This window comes from Equus asinus, chromosome 21 (assembly GCF_041296235.1).
Source record: "Equus asinus isolate D_3611 breed Donkey chromosome 21, EquAss-T2T_v2, whole genome shotgun sequence".
Taxonomy (NCBI): domain Eukaryota; kingdom Metazoa; phylum Chordata; class Mammalia; order Perissodactyla; family Equidae; genus Equus; species Equus asinus.
This window is the reverse complement of record NC_091810.1, coordinates 58,329,314-58,353,821: the sequence shown is the minus strand read 5'-3', so window position 1 is coordinate 58,353,821 and position 24,508 is coordinate 58,329,314. Positions and strand designations below refer to the sequence as shown.

The 24,508-nt window shown below is 51.2% G+C and overlaps 1 protein-coding gene across 3 annotated transcripts in view; it reads right to left on the bottom strand.

The window, feature by feature from the left end:
* SCN5A (sodium voltage-gated channel alpha subunit 5) overlaps window positions 1-24,508 on the bottom strand; it is a 99,379-nt gene that overhangs the window by 43,145 nt on the left and 31,726 nt on the right. For 2 of the 3 annotated variants that reach the window (XM_070492265.1, XM_070492267.1), the window contains exons 6-14: window positions 21,166-21,257; window positions 17,672-17,902; window positions 16,034-16,097; window positions 14,514-14,655; window positions 13,840-14,037; window positions 12,636-12,815; window positions 11,624-11,995; window positions 6,539-6,671; window positions 5,351-5,589 (exon numbers count right to left, since the gene is read on the bottom strand). In XM_070492265.1, coding sequence (XP_070348366.1) covers window positions 5,351-5,589; window positions 6,539-6,671; window positions 11,624-11,995; window positions 12,636-12,815; window positions 13,840-14,037; window positions 14,514-14,655; window positions 16,034-16,097; window positions 17,672-17,902; window positions 21,166-21,257 — 1,651 coding nt within the window. Of the gene's footprint in view, window positions 1-5,350; window positions 5,590-6,538; window positions 6,672-11,623; window positions 11,996-12,635; window positions 12,816-13,839; window positions 14,038-14,513; window positions 14,656-16,033; window positions 16,098-17,671; window positions 17,903-21,165; window positions 21,258-21,389; window positions 21,482-24,508 lie in introns of all 3 variants that reach the window. The other variant, XM_070492266.1, reaches the window with a different exon arrangement.

The window sequence follows — 24,508 nt, the reverse complement described above, 5'->3', positions numbered from 1 at the left end:
ATCTGTGTTTGTTCCCGACCAACAGGAAGGCTGCTAACATTTCAAAGTTCAGGATGATATTCACTGTCAATTTTTGTAGATATTTTTGTTAGATTATTTTAATTTGCTAAGAGTTCATATCACAAAGCATTTAATTTTATTAAATAATTTTCCCACATGTAAGAAAAGATCATATGTACCTGGAATAAACCCACCTTGATCATGAAGAGCTTTTTCTTTCTTCCTTTCTTTTTTTTTTTTTTTGTGAGGAAGATTGTCCCTGAGCTAACATCTGTGCCAGTCTTCCTCTACTTTGTTCGTGGGACACCACCACAGCATGGCTTGGTGAGCGGTGTGTAGGTCCATGCCCAGGATCCGAACCTGTCAACCCCAGGCCACTGAAGTGGAGCACATGAACTCAACCACTACACCACCAAGCCGGCCCTGAGTTTTTTCTTTCTTTATTTGATTTTTCTTAATTATACACTGCTGGATTTGGCTTGGTTAATTTTTTTCTCTTTCCTTTATGGTCTTAAATCTCTTCTTGGTGATCTATATTTTTCTAGGAAAATTTTCACTTAGTCTGTTTAAAATTTGCTGGCATTAAGTTTTTTATAATGTCCTTTTACCATGTTTTAATCTCTGCTGTTTGTGTAGTTATGCCCCCTTGTCCATTCTTAACATGATTTACTTGTGCCTTCTTTTTTCCTCTATTTTAATCTTGCTGAAAGTTTATCTATTAGTCTTTTCAAAAAATGTTTTGCTAAAAAAACTTCTCCCTGATGAATCTTTATTATTTTATTAATTTCCTGCTCTTCAATTTTCTTTGATGTTTATACTTATTCTAACTATTTGAATCAAATGCCTGGCTCATTCATTTTCAACTTTTCTTTTCTAATATATATACTTTAGGCTATAAATTTCCCTCTAAGTACTGCATTTGCTGCAACTCAAAAGTATTTTCATTCTCTTTACATTATAAGCTTTTATGCTTTCCATTATAACATTTTCTTTGACCATGAGTTATCTGGAAGTATACTCTTAAAAATTTAACTTGTCTTCTTAAAAAGTTACTAATTTAATTGTACAATGCACAGAGAATGAAAGATACATGATACCCTGTCTTTGCTTAGACTTTGAGATATAAAATGCATTCATTTTGTAAGTGTTCCATGTGTATTTTCTTTAATTGTTAGGTGCTTGGCTCGGCACATTCATAAACTCAAGTTTTTCATTTCTGTTATTCAAATCCTCTATATTCTTGCTAAACTTCTGTCAGCCTGACCCATCAATTATTGAAGGTGGTCTCTCACTAAGATTGTGGACTTGTTAAATTTGCCTTACTGTCTGCTTTACATATTTAGAAGCTATGTAACTTGGGACATACAAGTTTAGAGTTCTTATATATTTCTAGTGAATCGTTCCTTTTATCTGTGCATTTATCCCTCAGTAATACTTTCTGTTTTAAACTTTATTTTGTTTGATATTAATACAGCTCCATCAATTTTCTTTATAGTATTTTCTGGGATATTGTTTTCTGTCTCTTTTTCTTCAACCCCTTTTGGGGATTTGGGTCCTCATATTTTGGGTATTTTTTTTGTAAAAAACGCATAGCAGAGTTTTATTTCTTTATCAAAGTGACACTCTGTCTTTTAAGTAGTGACTTTAACCCACCTCTATTTACTGTGATTTCTGATATATTTGTATTTACGTCTACATCTTATTTTATGTCTTCTATTTTTTGGTTTCTTTTATTTTCTCCTTTCCTTCCTTCTATTGGATTGAATTTTTAAAATTCTCCACTTTCTTCTCTACTGGTTGGGCAATTAGGACCCTCCACTTCTATCCTCTTAGTGGTTTTAGTGGTTACCCAAAAAATTTTAACACAAGGCTCTAAGTTAATTAATTTTTCATAGCGTATATGAACTTTAGACTTCATTACCTTCAATCCCTGCTCCATGCCTACCTTACATGCTACTGTTGTCCAATATTTTAGTTCCTACTTTTTATACCCTCAAATCAGTCATCATCATTATTATTGTTGTACACAGTCAATGCTTGCTTATCTTTACCTACGTTCATTTCACTGCTTGCTCCATTCTCAGAATCTTACTTCTGCAATCATTTTACTTCTTTTAGAAGTACAAATTTTTGTTGTTGTTTCAGAGAGAACTCTCAGTGTTTGTTTAGTATCCTTCTTAAGTGGTAAGATGACTGGGTATAGAATTCTAGGTTGTCCAATATGTTCTCCCAGCACTTTGGAATTATTATTCTACTGTCTTCTGGGTTCTATTGAAGATACTGGGGAGTTTGCCATCCATCTGACTATTGCTCCCTAGTAGGCAATATTTCTTCTTTTGGTTGCTTTATGATGTCTTTGCTTTGATGTTCAGCAGTTTCATCATGACATGTCTAGAAATATTTATTTTTATTTATCCTACACAGGATGTATTATGATTTCTGAATTTAAGGTTCATTTATTTCATCAATTCTCAGTCATTCTTTCTTGGAATATTCTTTTGCCCTCATTTTCTCCTTCTCCCTATTTCTCCTTCTGGAACTCCTCTCATTTGTATGCTTGTTCTTCTGAATCTGACTACATGTCTTTAAAGCTTTATTTCATATTTTCTGCATCTTTATCTCTCTGTTCTACATTGTGGGCATCTTTCTTAGATCTAAATTTATACTCATTTAATTCTCTCCCAGCTGTATCAATGTGCTATTTTATTTGTACATTGAGATTTTAATCTCAATGACTATGTTTTCCATTTCTAGAGATTTTATTTAGTTCTTTTCCAAAGCTGTCTTATTCCTTTATTATGTTTCTAATTCCTTCTTTTATGTCTTTAGTTATTACAAACATTCTTATTTTATCATCTCTATCCAACAGTTCTATTATGTGGCATTCTTAAGGGGATAAGTGTGCATGCGTGCGTGTGTGTGTGTCTGCTGACTCTTGCTCATGGTGGAGTATTTCCTTGTGTGTTTTGTAATTTGGAGAATCAAACTTAGCTTGGGTTAAAGGTGTGTCCTTCCAGAGAAATTTGTGTTTGCCTCTTTCAGGGACCCCAAGATATCATCCCAGGATCACTTTATGTGTCAAGTTTTTAGGCATAGATTCTAGGAACACTCAGGTATAAATCTGAACTCCAAATGTGTATGAAGCCTAATTCATAGTGACAAGTTTCCAGAGGTTACTCTTTTTCTTTTTTCCTTCTGCAGCCCTGGCTGGGACTAACAAGCTTCCTTCTTTATCATTTCCCAGAGTGGATGTGTGGATTTTTTCTGGTTCACCATTTTACTGAAGGTAGGGTCCTATTCTTATGGGGCAACTCAGTTCCAACCCCTATTCGCACTGCCCCAAAAACATGTCTTGTCTCTACATGTTCACTGAGATCCAAGCTCCCAGATTACCCAAATCAGCAACTCACCCTTCCCAGGGCAGCTACAGAACCATTTCAGATGTTCATCAATACAGTTTTTAAGTTACTCTTTGTTCTTGACACTTTGAGATTTTTGTTACTTTCTCATGAACTTTCCCTGCATGTCAAAGGATGTTTGCTAAATTTTTAATTGTTTAATTGTTGAAGACTTTTCAGGTTTTCTCGTCCACAATATTACTAGGAACAGAAGTTTCTGTTTATATTTACTTTTGTTTATATGATGGGCTAAAAGTTAGTTAAATCTATCGATCTTCTCCTTTATGGAATTTGTCTTTAGTGACATGCTTAGAAAGGCTTTTCCCTTACCAAGATTATTTATCCATGCTTATTTTTGTGGTTTTGTTTCTTTACAGTTAATATTTAAACCACCTAGAATATATTAACTGCAAGACAATAAAAACCTTACATACTAGCAATAAAGCCATCCAAACAGAACAGAATATAGCTATAGTCCAACAACGTGACCTATTACTAATAACTGAACTGTAAGTTTAAAACAACTGCAACCCAATCACAACTCAAGGATCCAGTGAAGCCACTAGGGCTCTTCATCACCTTGACTTGCTGCTCAGCCCAACCCAGTGGCCACATTCCAATAAAACTGCATTCAACTGAAACCCTAATAACCACCAACACAAGGCAGGCACAATTTGCCAAAACACTGCTACAGACAGATATACCTTTCCCTTCTGTTTGCATATAGAAAAAAGAAATAAAAATAGAATTACAGCAAAATGGACTTACATTTGTAAAAAAAATTTGAATAGATCCTATAGAGAACTGTCTAGAGTCCTAGACAGGGAATGTAATAAGGGAAGAAAATCTCCACACTCCACAGCGTGGGAGACCTGCCTGCCTCTAGGGGCTAAGACAGGGCTGGGTCTGCAGTAAGACAGAGCTTGGGCCAAATGAGCCCCTCCCCCCACCCAGCCTCAGTGGTGATCCCAGGAGCTCCTTTCAGAGGTTGGTGGGCTCTTTGCCAGGCTTGTCCTAGGATCCCTTGGAGAAGGGATGTCTCTGTGTTTACCTGGATGGAGCCACTAGGGCCTGTCTCTCAGAGTAGGGAGACTGTAGCTACATTCCCAGCTCTGCCACCATTATGCCACCTCTCGGGCCTCAGTTTCCCATCTTTAGAGTGAAGAGGCAGGATTTGAATTTGGTTTCAAGAAAAAAAATCAGAATTAGAAACTAGACATTCTGGCTTCCAGAGACAGTCTCTTTAATAACAACAACAATGATAATAACCACCGTGATCATTCATTTTGAGTGCTTATTGTTTATCAAACTCTGAGCCAAGCGCATTACACACATTATCTCATTCAATCTTCATCAGCTCCCTATGAGGTTGATATTGTCATACTAATTTTACGTTTATTAAATTCAACAAATACTTATTGTGCCAATTACTGAGACTAAGTAATTTGCTTGAGGTCACAGACTTAGTAAGAGCTGAATCAGAATTCAGATCTGGCCCTGCCTGATTTTACTCACTACATCCAGCTATCCATCCATCCATCCATCCATTCATCCATCCTTCCCCATCCAACAAACACTGATGCTCACGTACTCCAGCTCTTCCCGTAAGAGAACTGCCTCTTTCTGCATGCACTCCCCTCCTCCATCTACTAAGTGCCAAATCTCACGTCCCCACGCATTTCAGGCTCACCTTCAATTCACTTTTGTTTTCTAGCCTCTGAGCATCTTCATTAACCTTTGTCTCCAACCTCTCACTTCCAACTACATCTCTCAGTTACTTCAAAGCTGATCCTGAGACTCCCTCCTCCAAGATGTTCCATGATGACTCTCACCCTCAGAAGATCTTTTGTGCTCTGAATCCCTCCACCCTTACCCATGAAGGCTGTGACAGCTGGCCGAGAGCCCTTCACACCAGGATGCCCATTTGAGAGTCAGCTACCAGCGGCCCTTACCAGGTTTCCGACTTGCAGCATCTCCTCGAATTCAGTTGTCATGTTGTAGTGCTCCAGCGCCATGAAGAGCGTGTTAATCACGATGCACAGGGTGATGGTGAGATCAGCAAATGGGTCCATGACCATGAACTTCACTCTCTGCTTGATGGACATCCACAGGGGGCAGCACTCCCAGATCAGGTAGCGCTGGGCGAAGCGGGTCCAGCATGGTGGACACTTGCGGTGAGACTCCTCCAGCTCTGGGGGGACAGCCAGTGAGCTGGTTTATTTTTGCTGACTCACTCCTGTATAACTCATGATATTCCAGAGAAGACGTATGACTTACCTGTGGAGACGACACGGCTGCTACAAGGCAGGGGACGGTTAGAGGGGCAGGGAAGGCTAAGGGAAGGGGTGGCCTGTGTCCTGACTCTTTGCCCGGGAAATATGAGAGAAGAGGGCCAGAGGGACAGGAGGCCAGGATGGATGTAGGGAAAACCCGGACAGGACAGATCAGGACAGAAGTGGGCTCTCTTGAGACAACAGTCCCACACAGATCTGGGGACACTCAGGGACGGATAGACTTAAAAGGATGAGACAACATCTGAGATTTGCAAGTTCACGTATAAGGACACCCATGACAGAACAGGTGGGAATAGATATGGATACGTGGGACATGTTAGGACAGGTGGAGGGTGGCTGGGACAGGCTGGAAGGATGTGAATCCATATGGGACAGGAGGGAACAAGATGGGGGGGTGCCAAATTCAGACTGGAATGGATGCGGGGTTGCCTACCGTGGGACTGGCTGGGACAGATGTGGGAGGCCTGGAATAGCCTGTAGTAGATACAGGACTGGCTGGGAATAGGCTGGAACAGGCACGCTTGGGACAGGATGGTCCCAGGCAGATATGGCGATACTTGGGAGAGGACAGTATGAGGCTGATAAGCACCTGGGACAGGCCAGCACGGCTGTAGGAATGTTTGGAAGAAACACAAACATGGCTCCTGAGGATGCCCAGGAAAGCACAAGCTGAAACAAATGAAAAGACCCCTAGGACAGGCGACACAGACCAAAAAGCGTGGGACAGCTGTGGAGATGTCCAGGGCAGGCCAAGCAGATGGGGGATGCCCGGCTCAGGGCGGCATAATGGTGAGCGTGCCTAGACCAGACGTGGGGAATGTTTGGAGGGCACCGGGTGATGCTGACCTTCCAGGACGCTGGTGAGGACACTGACAGCGCTGAGGGCCCGTTGCCGCTCTCCTGGCTCCTCGAAGCCATCCGCACACGGAGCCTGGGGGCTCAGCATCTGGGGCCTGCCTGGCTCCTCCGACGGCGTGGTCTGGGTGCAACCAGGAGATAGTGTCAGCCTGGGGACGGGGTTCCTACTGGACATGGGGCAGCTGTTGGACCTGGGACAGCTGGCCCACGCTCAGGTCAGGGGGGTCAAAGGGGGACAGGATGAGAGTCTTGATGAGACACTGGGGGCTGGGCTTCTCTGCTCTCAACTCCCTCTCAGTTAGTGACTCCCCTCACCCTTCCTACCAGTCATGATCTCCTCGTTCTCTTTTCTTCTTCACCGTCTCTCAGCAGTGGTGATTCTTGAGGGTGGACAGGAAACTCCATGTATCAAGTTCTATTACCCAGATTCTTTCATATACATTAGTACATGCAAAAACGATCTGGGAGTCTAAATTGACCACAAGCTCCCTAGAGTCAAGAGCATAAAGAAGCTAAAAAACATCTCCCATGCTCTAAGGTGACATTAGTAGAAGAAGAAAGCACGATGCTTAGACATAGCTGGTGGGAGCTTTTGTGGGGCAGTTTGGCTATATCTACCAAGAAAATTTTAAATTGGCCCTGCAAGTCCTCATCTAGTAATGTAACTTCATAAATAATTATACACATGCACCAAAAATAGACACACAATAATGTTCATTGCAGCATTGTTCCTAATATCATAAAAAAGAAACAGCTAATCAATAGGAAGAATATTAAAATCAATTATGGACACAATCCAACTCTGGACTCTGATGCAGACAATAAAGAGAACGAGACAGTTCCACGTGTGTTCTCAGGAGCGCACTTCCAAGACAAACCTTTTGATGAAAACATAAGGAAAAGACCTGGAAGCTCCACCCCGAACTGTTCACGTGGATGTATCTGGGGAGTGGGCTTGTGAGGGAGGGGAAGGAGAGGGAGAAGCTCCTTTTGCCTGGTTGGATTTGTTTCCAATGTGCTTGCATCATTTTTGTAAGTAAGAGACCCAGGCCTGCGAATGGAGACGTGGCGTGTCCTGATGGAGGGAGGTGGCACAGGTATTCTCTGGGCTTACTGAGAGGCCCTGCGGAATCAAGGAGGGCCCACAAAGGCTTCAGGTCAGCACGGCCCTGCATGACCCCAGTCCGTGAACTGGAGCCGGAGCTGCTGAAGACAGCACGCACGCTCGGTGTGCAAGAGCAAGGCTCTATAATCTCTGTAGGTCAGAGGGGAGACGGACCCAGACTACTCCGGGTGGCAGAGCCAAGGCCTGTGGTGAGCACCAAATCGATCTGGGCTCAAGGTAAGCTCAACCTTTGCAATTGGTGAGAATGCCCCCAAAATGCTGCGTAGGGAGGCAGTGAGCTCCCAGTCATGGAAGTATTCAAGCAGAGGCGCCTGAGGTGGCTGGTGTAACAGCAGTACGCTAGATCCAATGCAACCACAAATCTGGCCAGCTTAACTCACAAGCATGTCTTAAATTCTCCCACCTTCTCTCCTTCACCATCTGTGATCGTTCAGGTTATCATTTAGCCAATATTTACTCTTTTCTCTCCCACTGTGAGTGAAGAAAACCTCCCTGTGCTATCGATGACCCACTTGCTTTGGCCAATGGAACGTTAGTGGATGTGATGTGAACAGAAGCCTTAAATGTGCTTGTGCTATTTGTCCTGCTCTTGTACTTCAGTGATTGGCCATGAAAAGAGCTTCCCCAGCTAGCTGCCATCCTTTCAGACTGGGCCTCAGAACAAAGACAAGTGAGGCAGCCCTGAGCCTAACCCACAGGGTGGAGCCAAGCCAATGTGCAGTCTGAAGCACAGCTGCCCAGCCCACCCAACTGAGACCAGCCAAACCATGGTCAACCTGCAGAGAAGTGGATGTGAGAATAAAGGCTTGCTGTTAGCCATTGGCTTTGGGGGTAGTTTGGTACACAGCCTTATTGTGGCACTAGCTGACTGATACACCATCCCGGTGCAAGCCATCGTCATCTCTTTCCTAAAACTACTGCAACAGCCCCCTCACTGGCCTCTTCTTCTTTTCCCTCTATTCTCTACACAGCAGAAAGGGATTCCCTTAAAAAGTAAATCAGGTCACGATACACCTCTGATCAACAACTCCCCTACCCCACAGCTCCCCATCTTACTCAAAGTAAATCCAAACTTTCTATCACCTACAAGGCCCTGCATAGTCCAAATCCTAACTCATCAACCTCATTTCATATATCTTTCTACTGTTTCCACCATATCAGGCCTGCCCTGCCCTTTCATTCCTTGAAAGTCTCGTGCCTGTTCCTCTTCGGGGCCTCTGCACTTGCTGTTCCCTCTGCCTAAAACACTATTCTTTCAGATCTTCGTGGATGGCTCCCTAAAATCATTTGTCTGTCAATTTTAATGTTACTTCTGCAGGAAGGACTTCCCCGACGATTCTAACAGCCCCCATTCCCAACCCCACCCCTAGCAATTTTCTACCATGCGACCCTATTGCTACCTGGAATATTGACCCGTTTACTATCCATCTTCCTGACTACACTGTAGGCTGCACGAGGGCAGAGCTGCTGTCCATTCTCTTCACGGCTATAACCCTGGAGCCTCAAACACTGCCCGGCACTCGATGCAGCTGGCTGGTGCTGGGTAAATATCCGCTGGATGGAGAAATACTCAGGAATCAGGAGGCTTGGGTGATGAGTTCCAGCTCCGCCCCCTAACTTGCTGGATGGCCAGGGGAAGGAGGACAAAAGTCGAACACATGGAGGGAGAAGGGCGGTTGAGTGGGCCTCCCTGCCCCCATCCGGCCCTCGGGGTCGGCGCTCACACAGACAGCCGGCAAAGAAAGTCTTCACCCTCCACGCTCAAACTTGATAAAGGAGATGTGAGCTGTCAGTCGGGTTGGCCCTTCCTGCCCCCACCACCACGGTGTTAAGCCCCCGCTTTGTGCCAACACTGAGCTTTGTTTTCAGAGAACTGGGCAGAAATGTCTCACTGGGGACCCAGTGGAGGCAGAAAAGGCATTCCCGGGGCGACAGTCTGCTCATCTCTTCAACTTTTCAAATGTCTCCATCTTGGTTGCTAATTCCTTTAACTTTGCAAATGACCCCCTCGACCTGCTAATCCCTTTAAGGTTACAAATGGGCCCCACAGAAGTGCGAATGAGTGAAGTCAGAGTTCCCAGTAATGAAGTGTTTGAACTTGGATTCCTCCTGACATGTGCAGCACAATGAGATGATTTTCACCCTAATGAGATTAGGAAATTCTATTAGCGCTCTGTGGCTGACCTGATTCCACCAGACTGGGGCTCCAGGGCTGGATCTGTAGGGGGTTCTGCAGGCACCGGCATTCGGGGTTCCTGGCAAGCCAGACACCCACCCTCCCAGTGATGGCCAGGGGCCCTCCCCAGACCCCCGGGAAGCTGCGCTCTGCCCCAGATGGATTCCCAGGACCCTTCCCTTGACTCCCTGCTCCAGAGGGGCCTGAGGGCCCCAGGAGCTCTGCCCCAGGAGTCTTTACTCCTTCCTGCTCCATAATAACAATAATAAATAATAACAGCAATTACTTGAACATGAGGCAAGTACTGGTCTAAGCACCAGACAGGTCAGAACTCTTTTAGTCCTCACCACAACCAGCTGATGTGGATGTTAATTTTATTTCCACCTGAGAGATGAGGAAATTGAGGCACAGAGAGATTAATTAACCTCTGCAGTCCCAAAGCTAGAGCAAGTGTCTGAGCTGGAGCAAAGGAGGCCTTTCGGCTGTGAGCCCCACTCCACCTTCCTGCCCAAGTCTCCCTGGCCTGGCCCAGCTCCCTCAGGAAGTCTGCCCCCCTCCATCTTCCTGCAGGCCTTGGGGTCTGAGCCCCACGTTGGCACTTTCTGGGCACTGTGTTGGGAGGCAGGGTCAACAAGGACACCTGATGGCTAATTGGGCAGTCACCAGTCTGTCATCATGGGATCAGCAGACTGAGTGATCAAAACTGTGACTGGCCTTTCACTATCTGGCCGTTCCCTGCCACCTTTCTGAGAATAACTCCAACTCCTCTCCCCTTTGCTCCCTGGTTTCCAGCCATAGTGACCTCATAGCATTTCCTCCCATAGGCTAGGCATGCTTCTGCCTCAGGGCCTTTGCACTTGCTCTTCTCTAAGCCTGGAACATGCTTCCCCCAGATCACATAATGACGGTATACTGTCATGACATCATCACAACATCAACATAGTCATGCAATTCCTGATTGCTTTACCCATATCAGCCCATTAATCCCCGCAACAATCCTGAGGTGGGTAGTTTAAATCCACTTTACAGATGAGAGACCAAGGCACAGAGAAATAAAGTAACTTGCCTACAGCCATCCAGTTGGTAAGCTATGAGGCAGGATTCGAACCTAGTTTGTCTCCATAATCTGGGTGCTAAGCTGTGCCATACCACCCTCACAGTTTCAGAAGGCAGCCTGGCTCCCACCCTCGCCTCCTCCACGTCTTTGTTTAAATGCCCCCTAATGAGTGGGGTTCCCTCTCCCCCTCCCTGTTTTGTCCTCCCACAGCACCTGTTACTTAGGCTCATATTGAGTTACCAGTCTATAAAGTACTGAAATATTTCCAACTGGATGAATAATTGATGCCCAAAACCCCATAAACATCCCCTTGTCACTCTGGCCCTTCTCCTGGGACCCCCTGGATTGTCCAGATCCAGTGACTCTACAGGGCTAACACCTGGCACACACAGGACCTCTAGGACAGGTCCTGAGCCACCACAGCATCTCTGTGCCCATGCCTTACCAGTTGCTAAGTATTTACCTATCATTCTCATTCCTCACCATTACACACCATGTACACATATTCTCCCTTCTTTCTCTGATTTGGTCTGTCTGCCCCCACTAGCATGGAAGCTCTTTGAAGGCAGAGATTTTCTGGTAGGTTTATTCACCCCCTAACCCCAGCACACAATAGGTGCTCAGTAAACACTTGGTGAGTATTTTTGGACCTGGCACTGGGGACCAGTTGTGGAGTCCAGATCTGCCTAGTGCTACATCGCAGGGCTGGCTCACCGTGTCTGGGGGGCGCTCCAGCATTATAGGGCGGAGGAGGCGGCTTCCTGGGGAGGTGGCCTCAGGGTCGCCTGCCCCCAGCAAGGAGACCACCCCGTTGCAGTCCACGGTGCTGTTCCTTTTGCCATTGAGGGCGTGGCTGGGAGCTGAGGTCCCGGGACTGGGTTGTCCCAGGGCACTAGGCCGGCGCAGGGGCCAGGGCACCAGCAGCGATGTGCGGTGGCTCTCGCTGTCCCCTGCTGTGCTGTTTTCATCATCTGCAAAATCAGTTTCGGAGCCCAGGTCTCGCCGGCGAAAGGTGAAAATGCTCCCCCGGCTGGAGCGTTGCTTCATGGAGGTCCTGCTGAGCCCGTGGGAGATGCTGAGACGATTCTGAGGGCGTGCAGAGAGGGGATATGACCAAGACAGCTCTTCACATGCCCCCCGCCTACCTCTTGTGGCATCGGCCCCCGTTCAACTTCTTGGAGCACTGAGGGCTTATTGCCCGCCACACGGGAACTGGATGGGCGCACCAGGGGGTGTTCAGGGAAGAGGTGTGGTGTTAGAGGAAGTCTTGCATCTTCTGGGATCTCTGCTCACCTGAAGCCTGTGCCTCTGAGGCTTTGAGATTGAAGCTTACCTGGGCCTGAAGGTGGGGCTAAGGCTGGGCACGGGGGCAAGGAGGCCAGAAGGCTCCTGGTGGTGCAGGCAGGCCTGGCCCAAGCAGGACCTGGGGCAGTCAGCCATGCCCCTCACTCCTTGGGCTCCTGCCAATCCACACCACGGGGTGTCCCCCAGCCCCAGTGCTGGGGACTTAGCTGAGCTTGGGGATATTATAACACTCAAACCTACTGTGTCCCTCTGCCCAGGGCTCTGCCACTCCAAGAATGGCCATGGGAAACAGGAAGGGCTAGGAAGGGGCTTGGAAGGGGCTCAAGGATGCTGTCGTTGGGGAGCACCCAAGGGGCTGTGACTGCCCCAGGGGCCTAGCATGGTGGCTGTGGTGGATGCCAGAGCCACGGCCAGGGATTACCATTGCTCTGGGACCATCCTCCGAGTTGGACTTGGGGAACCTGTCATCCCCACACTCCTCCGTCCCTGAAGACATTCGTTTTCTCCTCTTGCTCCTTCTCTCACGGGTGGTTACTGGGGCCAAAGGGGACATCTCCAAGGAGCTGCGCGACACAGTGTCCACACCCCTTATGGTGAGAGCCTGGAAAAGGGTGGAAGAAGGGATGTCTTGGTTATGGAGACTGTGCAACCTCAGGCTAGGGCAGGCCAGGCAACTCTCAGTGTCTTGGTTTTCCCCATCAGTATGCGGACTTGCACACCTACCCCCAAATGGGCATCACAGAGAGATGAGCTCAGACAGACCCAGAATGTTCTGAGAAAGATCAAGATCCAGGGAGGAAGACAGGAGTGGCTGAAGTGAAGAGGAACTTGTGGGAGAGAGGAGGGAGGGGGGTGCTGATGAGTAGAGGAAGTGACAGAACTAGAGGGCAGGGGATCTTCTAGAAGGTTCAGTTGGCCAAAACAGGTGCTGGGGGAGGTGGCACAGGGCAGTGAGAAGAAAGTGGATGTGCACAGCCTGGCTTCTAACAGGCTTACTCTTAGTTAGCCTCCAGCACCCGCTGTGTGTGGAACTGCTAGTAGCCAGGGCAGCATCGTCAGTGTTTATTCTCTGAGTTAGGTCAGGCCTCCGACCCTGGACCTTTCTCACTACCCCACCAGAAGGCATCCCTGGAGTAGGGAAACTATATCCATGAACACAAAGATCTCTTTGATCCAGCATGCACTATGTTCACAGGGTCACCTTTACCCAGCAGGCACCACCTGCACCTGGCGGACACCACGATCCTAGGGAACAGCTTTCCCCCGCAGGTACCACATTCACAGGGCCCACCTTTACCCAGCAGGCACCACTTCTCCCCAGCAGGCATCTCACCAACAGGCACTGTCTTAACCTAGCAAGTACCGAATTTTTACCTAGCAGACACCACATTCAGGTGAAACGTCTGTACCCAGCTGACACCAGCTTTACCCAGCAGGCACTGCCTTTTACCCAGGAGGTGCCACATTTACAGGTACCAGCTTTACTCAGTAGGCACTAGCTTTACCCAGCATGCATCATCATGTCTCCAGGCACCCGCTTTACCCAGCATGCACCATTCTCCAGGCACCCACAGTCAGGTGAAGGCTGGGTCTGGAGGCTCCTTGGCTGCGTCCTGCTCACCCACCTCATGCTCTTTCTTGAGCATCTCCATGGCTTCCTGGAAGCGCTTTTCCTTCTCCTCAGTCTCAGCGATGGTGGCTTGGTTTTGCTCCTCGTAGGCCATGGCAACCACAGCCAGGATCAAGTTCACCAGGTAGAAGGAGCCCAGGAAGATGACAAGCATGAAGAAGATCATGTAGATCTTCCCTGCGGACCTCAGGGTCTGGGGGAGCAAGGGGGCAGAGGTCATTCTCACTGGGGCCCCTTCTGGGTCACGGTCATGGCGTTTCCAAGCTGTCCAGTCTGGCTGTGCCAGGGTCTCAGAGGACCACAGCCGGGGGAGGGGGTAGAGCAAGTCCCACCGACAGAGGGAGGTAGGAGGTCTCAGCCAGCTGGGGAAGTGTTGCACCCACAGAGGGACTATTCCCTCACAGAGGGTGGAGGAGTGTCTCCTCACAGAGCAAGAGGTATCCTATATAAAGGGAGAGGTAGTAGGTCACCAGCAAAAAGAAAGGTTCTTTGCTTGCTGAGCCCCTATCCCTCAGATACAAGGATCCCTGACCCCTGCCCCTCCTGAGCTCTCGCCAGTGGAGAAGCTCCTGGGGCCACCTCTAGCTTAGTCACTCATGCAGCCTTGGCCCTTGAGGGGCCCTGAGTCCCATCCCGGTGTCCCTCTGCTGGCCTCACGCACCCACCTACCTGCTGGTAGAGACGCTCCCAGCAGTCCTGCGTCATCAGACGGAAGAGTGCAAGGAAGGCCCAGGCAAAGGAGTCGAAGCTGGTGTAGCCGTGGTCAGGGTTCTCGCCTGCCTTGAGGCACCGGTAGCCCTCGGGACACGTCCTGTGGCCAGACACGCAGACTCTGGCTCACGCTGTAAGGGATCCTCTGCCCCTGAGACCCTGGCTGAGCCTGACTCATCTCTGGGCAGCCCAGCATAGTCCCCACTGCTTCATGAGGCTGTGCATCAGGAACCTAGTGCCGCACTGCTGGGTCCCACCTCCATGACTTTTCATGCTGTGTCTCCCACCTGGGACATCATCTTCTCCTTTTCTTTACCCTTCTGATTCTGCTAGGCCTAAATGCAGCTCCTTTCTGCCCACATGACACACCATTCCAGCTGCTGTCTGAGTTGCCTCTCCCCTCACGGAGGAAGCACCGAGGGCCTGGCTTGCATCTCTTCCTCTGCCTGCCTACCCCACGGGGAGTTGAGCAGAGTGCAGGCATGCAAGGGGAGCAGTGAGGCTTGGCTGAGCTGAACAGGATGAAGCCCAGGGCAAAGGCTGGGCCAAAGGGTTGATGGATGATTCCGGGATAAACGGGCTGGGGCTTGGCCATTGCTGGAGAATGTGCCCATTTGCAGGACTGCGCACACAGGCACAGGGAGGCAGACCCACAGCTCACTGAGTTTGAGGGGATAGCCTTGTTCTCAAAAAGGAAGCACTGGGCTTGATTCATGCATGCGTGTGTGTGTGTGTGTGTGTTTGTGTGACAGAGGTTGAGGGAAGGGGGACTTAGTCAGTGGGAGGATGCAGCCAAAGGCCTCTGCGCATTGCTAACGTCCTAAGACCTTCTAGACAATCTCTTTAGCGACAGGAAGGGCTCTGGAACTTCATACTCAGAGATGTGGGCCTCAGAGCACCTCCCCTACCAGGTGAGCTTGTGGGCTCCCTGCCCCTAACAACCTATGGCACAGTCACACTGACCCAGACCCTGCTGTGCACAGAGCCCTAGAAGCTGCACATGGTTACTGGGCGTCTCTGGGCACCACACTCAGGCTGCAGGTACAGGCCCTGCTTGTCCCGGAGGAAAGTCTCAGAGGCTGTTGGGGGAACCACGTTCACTCTGGACCTGACGCACAAATTGGCAGGGAGGAAGGAAAGACTGGAGTAGGACAAAACCACCTGGGGGGCTTCTGGAAGGGAATGCAGCCAGGGTTGGGCTGTGGGGAGCCCTGCAGGGCCTCCTGAGCTGCCCCCAGTCCCTCCCTCCAGATCTGTGCCCCCATCCCTTTCTTACCCCCTCTGCAGCTGTCACCCCTGTGGTGGGGGTGGGGGTGGGGGCAAGCTGCCAGGGGCCTGGAAGGGCCTGGAAATGAGGCAGGGGGAGGCCTCAGTGTCCCTGGGGTCAAGGGCATAAACTAAAAGCACAGTCAGTTGAGAAAGCACTGGGAGACTCCCCTGGCTGAGTGAGGTGGCTCTGGGTGGGGGGCGCCACATACCCAGCATCAGAGCTGTTCCCACACAGTAACACGTCAGAGGTGCCATTCTTGAGCAGGTAATTTTCTGGAAAAGAAACACCCAAAGGTGAGGGGCACGTGTGGCCGACTCCTGGGGTTCCCTCTTTGTACCCAGGGCTTTGGGGCGGTAGAGACATCTCTGGCGGTCTTCCCTCCTCTTCTCTGTCCCTGTCTGACCCCTACCCTCCGCCTGGTCAGCCCTGAGAAAACTCCAGCTGCTTCCCTGGCCTTCCTCCTGCTCCTCTTCAGATGTTCAGCTGCCACTGTCCCCTATACTCTCAGAAGAAACAGGAAGCCCTGTGGAGGCCCTCAGCTGTCCCCACAGGGAACTTGTGCACCTTGCCCCAAACCACTCAGGGGGCCAACCAGAGCCAAGGGAGAAGGCAGGGGTCTGAGCAGAGTTCCAGCTTGGCTGCTGACTCACGTGTGGCCTTGGCAGCTACTGCCCAGTTCTGGAACCACTTCCTTGTGTATAAGGTGGTGGGTGAGGCCTGCCACACTGATGGTGCCGATGCTGGGGCCTGTCCAGATGGGGCTGGGGCTGGACCAGATGAGAAAAGAGACACCCAGTCCTGTCCTCTCCTCTCTGTGGCCATCCATCAGCCCCCAGCACTCACCACCACCTGCCTTGGTCTTAGGCAGCAGTTCTCGAAGTGTGGACAGCAGTATCAAGCAACAACTGGGACTGGTTAGAAATGTAACTTTCTGAGTGCCACCCCAGGTCTCCCAACTCAGAATCTCTGAGGGTGGGGCCCAGCATCTGCGTTTTTTGGAGGCTTCCAGGTGATTCTGGTGCACACTGAAGTTTTAGAACCACTGTTATATGGCCACAGCTGAACCATAAGCAAATTTACTCACTGAATTTCTGTTTCTTTTCCCAAAGTGGATTGCTGGTGCATGTAAGTGGCCCTAACTTCCAAATGGCCCTCGGGATTCTTGTGGCCCAGAACATGGCCTTGCACCAGTGTCTACCTTTGGTCCAGGCCGACGGCACTAGTTAAGAGAGCTGCTGGCCCTCAGCCTGGAGACTGGAAGTGTACACCACGGGGCAGGGAAACAACAAGAGGGGCTCACGTGACCTTGTTCTGACCCTCTGGCGGGGTTCTGGGGTGCGGGTGTATGGAACGAACATCTTGGCAAAGAACGATGAAGTCAACTGAAAAATCTCATGCCAAGCAGATGGGACCTGTGAGTCTCACAAACTACTCCAACTCCATAGCTCACGCTTTCCCAAGCTAATACTTCTCTCTCTGCAGACAGGCCTGCCTCCTCACCATTCCTGACACTCTAGGGTCAGTCCTACCTCCAAACGTCGCAGCTGCTCTTCCCTTGTCTGCCTCTCCATCTAACTCCATCATCCCTGTTCTTCAAATGTCGTCTCCCCATCTAGCCTGAGAATTCACGAGGGCAGGCCCTAAGTCTGTCCCCTTCTGTCCTCTCTTGTGGAACCCCAAAGGGCAGGGGCAGGGATACGTGAGCACACAGCAGGGTCTCTAGGGGATCGGGTAGGGCTTAAACGGCCCTGGAGCGAGGCTTGTCCTCTGGCGAGGCCTGTGTGGGAGATGCCCCCGTCCTGGTCGCCTCACAAAGCCCTGCTAGGGCCACAGAAACAGTCGGCACCTGGGTCGTTGAGGTAGAGGTCCAGCGATTCCCAGACCAGGCCATCAGCCTCCACAGAGCCGTTGGTGTCGTTGAGCGCCGTGAAGTTGCGCACACACTTGTGCCTCAGGTTACCCATGAAGAGCTGCAGGCCAATGAGGGCAAAGACGCTGAGGCAGAAGACTGTGAGGACCATCACGTCGGCCAGCTTCTTCACAGACTGGATCAGGGCCCCCACGATGGTCTTCAGGCCTGGGGAAGGCGAGACAGAGCACAGGTCACCCACGGGCACCACGCTCCCTGTTCCAGTGGGCGGGGGCCGGGCCTGAGGGGGTGCTGGGTCAGGTGGGCAATCACGAGGTGGGGCAGAGTGAAGGAGGCCTCTCTTGGGCTTTTTAGACCAAAGCCCCCCTTTCTTCCGCTGCCGAGATTCCGTCCTGACTCCCTTGGGGCAGGAGTCCAGTCCGGCCATGTATTTTCAGAGGGGCCAAGTCCTCTGCTCGCCACTAGCCAAATACATGAAATGGGTGCGGGAACTGCTGTTTTCTTGAGGACGCAAATGCTCAAAGCCTGTCCCTGCTGGCTGGTCCCGAGGTATGCCAGGCCGACCCCTTTAGATGTAGCCCATGGAGAAGAGCCTGGGGTTAGGCCCATTCCAGGGCGATGGAGGGGCCTCAGCCTTGATCCTGAGATGGGGAGAGACACAGCCATTCCTGGTGGGGGAATGTGGTGCGTGCACTGGGGGGCCGCAGGGGAGGTCTGGCAAGGCCATGGCAGGTAATGTCCCAAGGGGCCTGTTCTGGCTTGGGCCTCACTTTTAGGAAAGGTTCAGGGGTAGGGGAGGGGTTGACTTATTTTGCATTTTCCTCCTCTGCCCTGTCCCTCTGGGACCCATGCCCATCCACTCCATTCCCCAAAGCTGAGAGGCCGTGATCTGTTAGTGGCACAGCCCAGCTCCCTGCAGAAGCCAGCACCACACAGCGAAGTAACAGAAAAGCACGTGTAGATGCATTCAGTCTGACACTAGCTACTGTCCTACAAGTTCGAGCAGAGCAGGGCAGCGAGGGGCTTCTCTGCCAACAGCAGGGCCCTGCCCCCACCCACACCGCGCTCCCATCGAAGCGGCCAGATCTCAGATTAAGCTCCATCCATCCACTGTCCAGCCGGTTAATGTGTTAGGAGCACCTGTGGCTACTGTGCCCGTGACCCAGAGACAGGGAGGCAGCGATGGGCAAGCGCGTGGGGAAGTCATCCCCACAGACCTGCTAACGCTGCTGCCCGCCCAAGGCTCAGAGGCACTCCGTGGTCTATGTGGAAATCATCCTGGCAGATGTTGGCAACTGCCTGGGCAGTGAGGGGACCTTGCAGGGGTCTGGGCCCGGAGTGGTAGTGGCGGGATTCATGAGCCCCTCCTAGTCTAGAACTCCTCATCTCCAGCGGAGGTTCTAGGACCCCTCAGTGGGCACACTCTGGTTCTGCACACCAGGCCTGGAGACCCTGCCCAGACTGTGGGGGATGGAGGGATAAAGCGAAGGGTGGTGGGCAGCAACCCGCATACCCAAACTAGACTCTGCCTCAACCGTTAGGCTAAAGTATCTTTGGCCTAAGCATCCAGCTCAAGGCCCAGCAAAGCACTTCCTGGTCTGTGGAGACAGCGTCTGTGGGGACAATCAGTTGGTGAGCACAGACCCATTCCTTTAGAAGTTTTTCATATTGATGACAGAGTTCTCTTCTGGCAAGAATGATCCCGGGAAAGTAACAAGATTCTTTCTGAAAAGACCCAGGAAGCAATGAGTCCTGTGGGGTCAACTGGGAAATTCTCCAGCTGCTAAGTTCTAACAGGCTAGGTGAGGAGCCCTTGGAAACCAACCATTCTGATTTCATTCCCATTTTACGGGAAAGGAGCCTGAGGTATAGAGAGGGTCAAGGCTATTAAGACTCAGCTCGGGACACCTCCTCCAGGGAGCCTTCCACAATGCTGACCATAATAGCATTTTTCTCATGTCCAATTTCAGGGTCTGCTGTCTGCTGCTTCACTGGGTTGCTGGCAGCTTGAAGAGACCGAGTAGGGCTGGGTTGAGGTTGGTGAGCTTCCTCCTTTTCCCCAGGACTGAGAAATATTTTCCTTTGTCAACCTTTCTTATAAAACAGACTGGAACGTGCCTTTTCTTAACTGCTGTGGTCAGTGTGCTTATCTGCTCCCGTGAGGTGTATGCTGAGAGGTTGTCCCTGGGCCCCTGGAGGACAGACCCTGAGGCTTCAAAGCACGTATGTGTTGGCCAAGGCCAACGACGTCTGTCTCAAGGGGGGTGGCTCCATGGGAGCGGCTGGGGGTGTACTGCCCGACCAGCTACTGGCTCTCAGCAGGGGTTTGGGCCACTTGTGGGGGCAATGGCCCTGTGCACATCCTATGGGGGGTTCAGATGCCTGGGGAATATTCTGGCTCAGTGTGAACACAGCATAAGTGGGGGCTCCTCTATAAGATAATTTAACCCCACCGGGGGGAGTCTGAACTCCTCCAGGGAGCTCAGACAAGGCCCCTACCTCCTTGGGGGCAGCAACAGCTAAAAGCAGGCCAAAGGCCCAGGACCCACCAGCTTTCCAACTCAGCAGTGGATACAACCATCTGGTTCACCTAATTCTTCCCTCAGCCTTGACACCTCCCCAGATGGGTGGCACACAACCTGGATCCAGCTGCCTTTTTGAAAACAGTGCCTTCTCCAGCTCTGAGTGTGGCTGCATTCAGAAAAGGCTCTCAAGGGAGCCTCTGGGCACTGCCGTCTGGGCCCTGAAATCATCACAAGCCTTTGGAGAGCTTTCCTGGATGGACGGGGTAGACCGGCTTTCTAGAGAGGCTGTCTGGGCTTAGAAGATTTCCCGGGCACAGTTGCCAACATCTGTGAAGGAGGATTTCTTCCTGAGGCTACCATGCATGGTTTGCTAAACCTCTACCGCACCATGCAGCAAGGACTGTTAGACGCCAAGGCCCGATGCCACCTGTCCACAGAGTACGCGCCGTTTCACACAATGGGGTGTGGCTCCGGCTGTGCAGACGTCACGAGAGCGGGCACAAGGCCGGGGCTGGGCACTCAGTCTCGAAAGACCGAGCCACAGTTGTCCTTTTTCGTTTTGGGTGTGTGTGTGGATGATGCTTCAGGCTGAAGCAATTCACACACAAGCTTTTAGTTAGTCAAATAGCTGAGCTCAGTTTAAGAAAGAAATCACTCTCTTGGGAAGATGTTGGGTTCAATCCAGGGCCTGCCATGGGGTGCTCTGAGCCCCCCTGGTGTCTGTGAGAGGGGGCTTTGCTGGGGTGGGCAGCCGGAAGCCCATTCTGAGGCTTCCAGGGGACAGCCGTGTCCTCTGCCTGACAGACCCCACACCCGGAGCTCTGGGAAAGGTATTCTGGTGACAGGCACATTCGAAGGGGCCTTCCCGAGGCTCGCCTCAGCTCCCCGGTGGCTGGAAAGGCCGGAGCATATCCTGGCAGCCTTGGCGTTTAACCTGATTTTCACCTGAAATGACTGATATAGTTTTCAGGGCCCGGAGGACTCGGAAGGTGCGTAAAGCTGAGACATTGCCCAGGTCCACAAATTCAGTGGTGTATCTGTAACAAGGGAAATTCACACACGAGACAGTGACAACACGCCAGGAGGAGACACACGGTCGGGGGTGGGGAGGGGGAGACAGAGAGAGAGTCACTTGTAGCTGAGATCTGAGAGGCAAACTGGCATCTTACCTGGGATAACTGAAATAGTTTTTAGAGCTCTCAGGACTCTGAAAGTTCGAAGAGCCGACAAATTGCCTAGTTTTATATTTTCTGATACATACCTGCAGAATCAAACCACAGTTATTGGGAATTACAAAGCGGCACCTCAGCCTGCCCTCCCCGACCAGCCCTCTCCCTTCTCCCCCTCCCACAGGGAGGCTCTGGATGGCCTGGGATCTCTGCCAGGTCTCCTTCCTGATCTCAACCCTCCTGACACAGGGACCTCAGTGTGGGTGCCTTAAGGATGTCCACACTGGTTCTCCCAGTGATGGCCCCGTGAACAACCTGTGCCAGGATGTGCCGCATTCTCCATGCCACTGGGACGGTGGCACAAAACCATGTGGCAGGGTCTGAGGCTGGGGACACAGCAGGGTGATGAGAAAAATAGTTTTCCAGGAGGCTCAGGCCGGGTGATAGAGGAAGCAAGTGGGTTTCTGGTCCTAGTTTTGCTCTTTCTTCTGCAGACTGTGGTCGACTCGTGTCTGGCTGCTCTGATCTGGGGGACCCTAAGCCTTGGCTACTATCACCACGGAGGCATGGCTGGGTCTGCGAGGGCTGCCCTCTTGCTCCTTCCAACCAGAAATCTCTGTGCAAAGAGTGGCTCAGGAGTCCCTGAAGTCATGAGGTGGAGGCGACCTGAATCGTCCACGGGAGAAGCAGAGTTCACTAGACGATGCTTTGGGAGATGGGAAGGGAGGCTGCCTGAATACTCAGCTCTTCGACTACTCACGGGCAGCGGCCAAAAGAAGAAGAGAAAAGAGCAGGATGAGGGGGTCCTAGAGAGATGCTGGCCCCTACCCCATGAGTCTACTGCAGTACCCTCTGTGTCTCCCAAGGATGGCCCTGGGTCTCCACAGGAGGAGTGACCTCTGGACGTGAGCAGCCCTCCTTGGGGTCTATCCTGCTTGGGTCTGAATGGTGCTCAGCAGGGTTGAATTGCCGTGGGGCTCCAACCTAGAACTTGGACACTCATCCATCTGTGGCCTTCACAGCCATAAGAGGAAGGAGTCGGTCTCTGGTGGGTAGAGACCTGCCCAAGCAAAGCGTGAGGACATGCATGGTTGGGCCACATGACCAGGATGTCTGAGAGGAGGATCAACAGTGTGTGACCAGGACCACTGGGACAGTGGCAATGACCTGTGATATTTAACCAAAGGCTCCGCATCCAGGGTGTCTGACATTTAACTGAAGGTGTCTGATGTTTAATAAAGGACAGCGGACTCAGGATGTCTGATGTTTAACCAAGTGTGTGTGACCTGGTGTCTGAGTGACATCAGACCTAGCACATCAGCCCAGTGACACCGGCTGAGTGCCAAGGGTGTGCTTAGAGTCCACTGGACTCATTCTGTGGTCAGTCTGGACCTCCAGGCCTCTCCACTCTGCTCAGAGCTTCTGAATCTGCCTTCAAGCTGGGGGTGTCTACAGGGAAGGACTTGGCAGGCTGTGTCAAGGGACTCAACGTCCTGGGATCAGCTGGGCCCAGCCTGGTCCAGCTCTAACTGACGCTTGACTGACACCAGCTTCCTCTACGTCCACTCATGGGGCCCTTCCATCTTCATAGGGCCCTGTGGACCATGCCTGCTCCCTCCTTACTCACCACATCCCTTCAGAGGTGGGAAGTCAGCAAACACATTCTCAGAGCTTTCCTTCTGGCTATACCAAATCCTTTCCTGTGGTGTAGTTTCCATTCCATCCCCCAGATTCACTTCAGCTAGCAGATTTTTCTCTGGTACAGCAATCAGATGCAGCCCCATCTTCCAGTGGGGAGCAGAAGTCACCTCCCTTGTTCTGGCTCATATACACCTATTAATTTGGTCCAAGCTCCCTCTCAACTTTTGATGACTACTCCATTCTCTGTTATGGCTCAGACCCTCAGGCCTCTGTCTCACATTCTTCTCTCCGGCTTGGACTCTCCATCCAGACATGGTGCTGCCACGGGCCTCTCAGGTGGAGCCTGGCCCATTGCCAATGTTGCCATCACACGAAAGCCATGATTCCAGCCTGCTGGTGGCTCTGGGTCCCATTTCCTGCTGCTGGTCTAGCAGATGTGGCCTGGGACAACAGCTTTTCTTGTTCAGGACACTGATTTCAAGACTGCCTCTTCTGGTAACAGAGTGTGAGTGGAGCACTGTACAGATCAGAGAGGGAACCAACTGTCCTTGCTTTTCTCCTCCTGTCCCTTACAGACCCTGTGTGTCTCCTGGCATCTCCAGTGAAGACCTGCCTGTCTCTAGCTCGAATTCAGCTTGTGTCTGCCCGTCCCAGTGTAGAACCTGCCACACCTCGCCCTTGCACAGACAGTACCCGCCCTCCATTCCTCGTCCGCCTCCTCAGCTGCTGGTGCCGGGCACAGAGAAGTCAAAACCCCAAGGCGCGTGCTCCCGACAGGCTTGCAAAGTCAGCTGAGTGGCTGAGAACAGGATTGGGGCTGGTGGTTGCGTGTCTGTGAAGTCAGGACACGCGTGGGAGCGCAATCCATAGGGGAAGGAAGTCTCAAAGGTGGGGTGCAGGGCTGCGTGAGGGCACGGTGTGTCTGTGACCATGTCTGTGACATGCGAGCTGTTGCCTCTTACTCGGTCCAGAGCCTGGTGCCTGCCTGCTTCCCGTGCTGGGGCCCGAGACCCCATCAAGTCCTCTCTTGGGGCCCTGGAGTGTGGCAAGCAGGCAAAGGGCCAGCTTCCGCGGTAGCAGGGGTACGGGTCGGGCTCCGCCCCTGTGAGGTTGGCACAACTCTCCTCCAAGCCATTCTTCTCCTTCTGCTGTGGCCAAGCTGCTGGGCAAGGGCAGACAGCTGTGGCGGGTGGTGCCATGGGCCCCCCCACAGGAAGAGCAGAGGGTGGTGGGTGAGAATCCCTTCCCCATCACACCAGCAGCAGCACAGCAAGGAGCCTTTTGGGAGGCTGAGGAACCAAGAGGAAGGGCAGACCCTGGCGTTCTTCCTGCTCCAGCCCTACGCTGCTGTGCAGCCCTCCCCTTCGATGTAGACGGCCCCTCATGGGGCTGCTGGCAGAAGGTATAGCCAGCACCACAGCTACCGCACTGAATGCCACCCTCTCCTCTCTGCCCTCCCTCCCTTCCCCTCCAGGTTT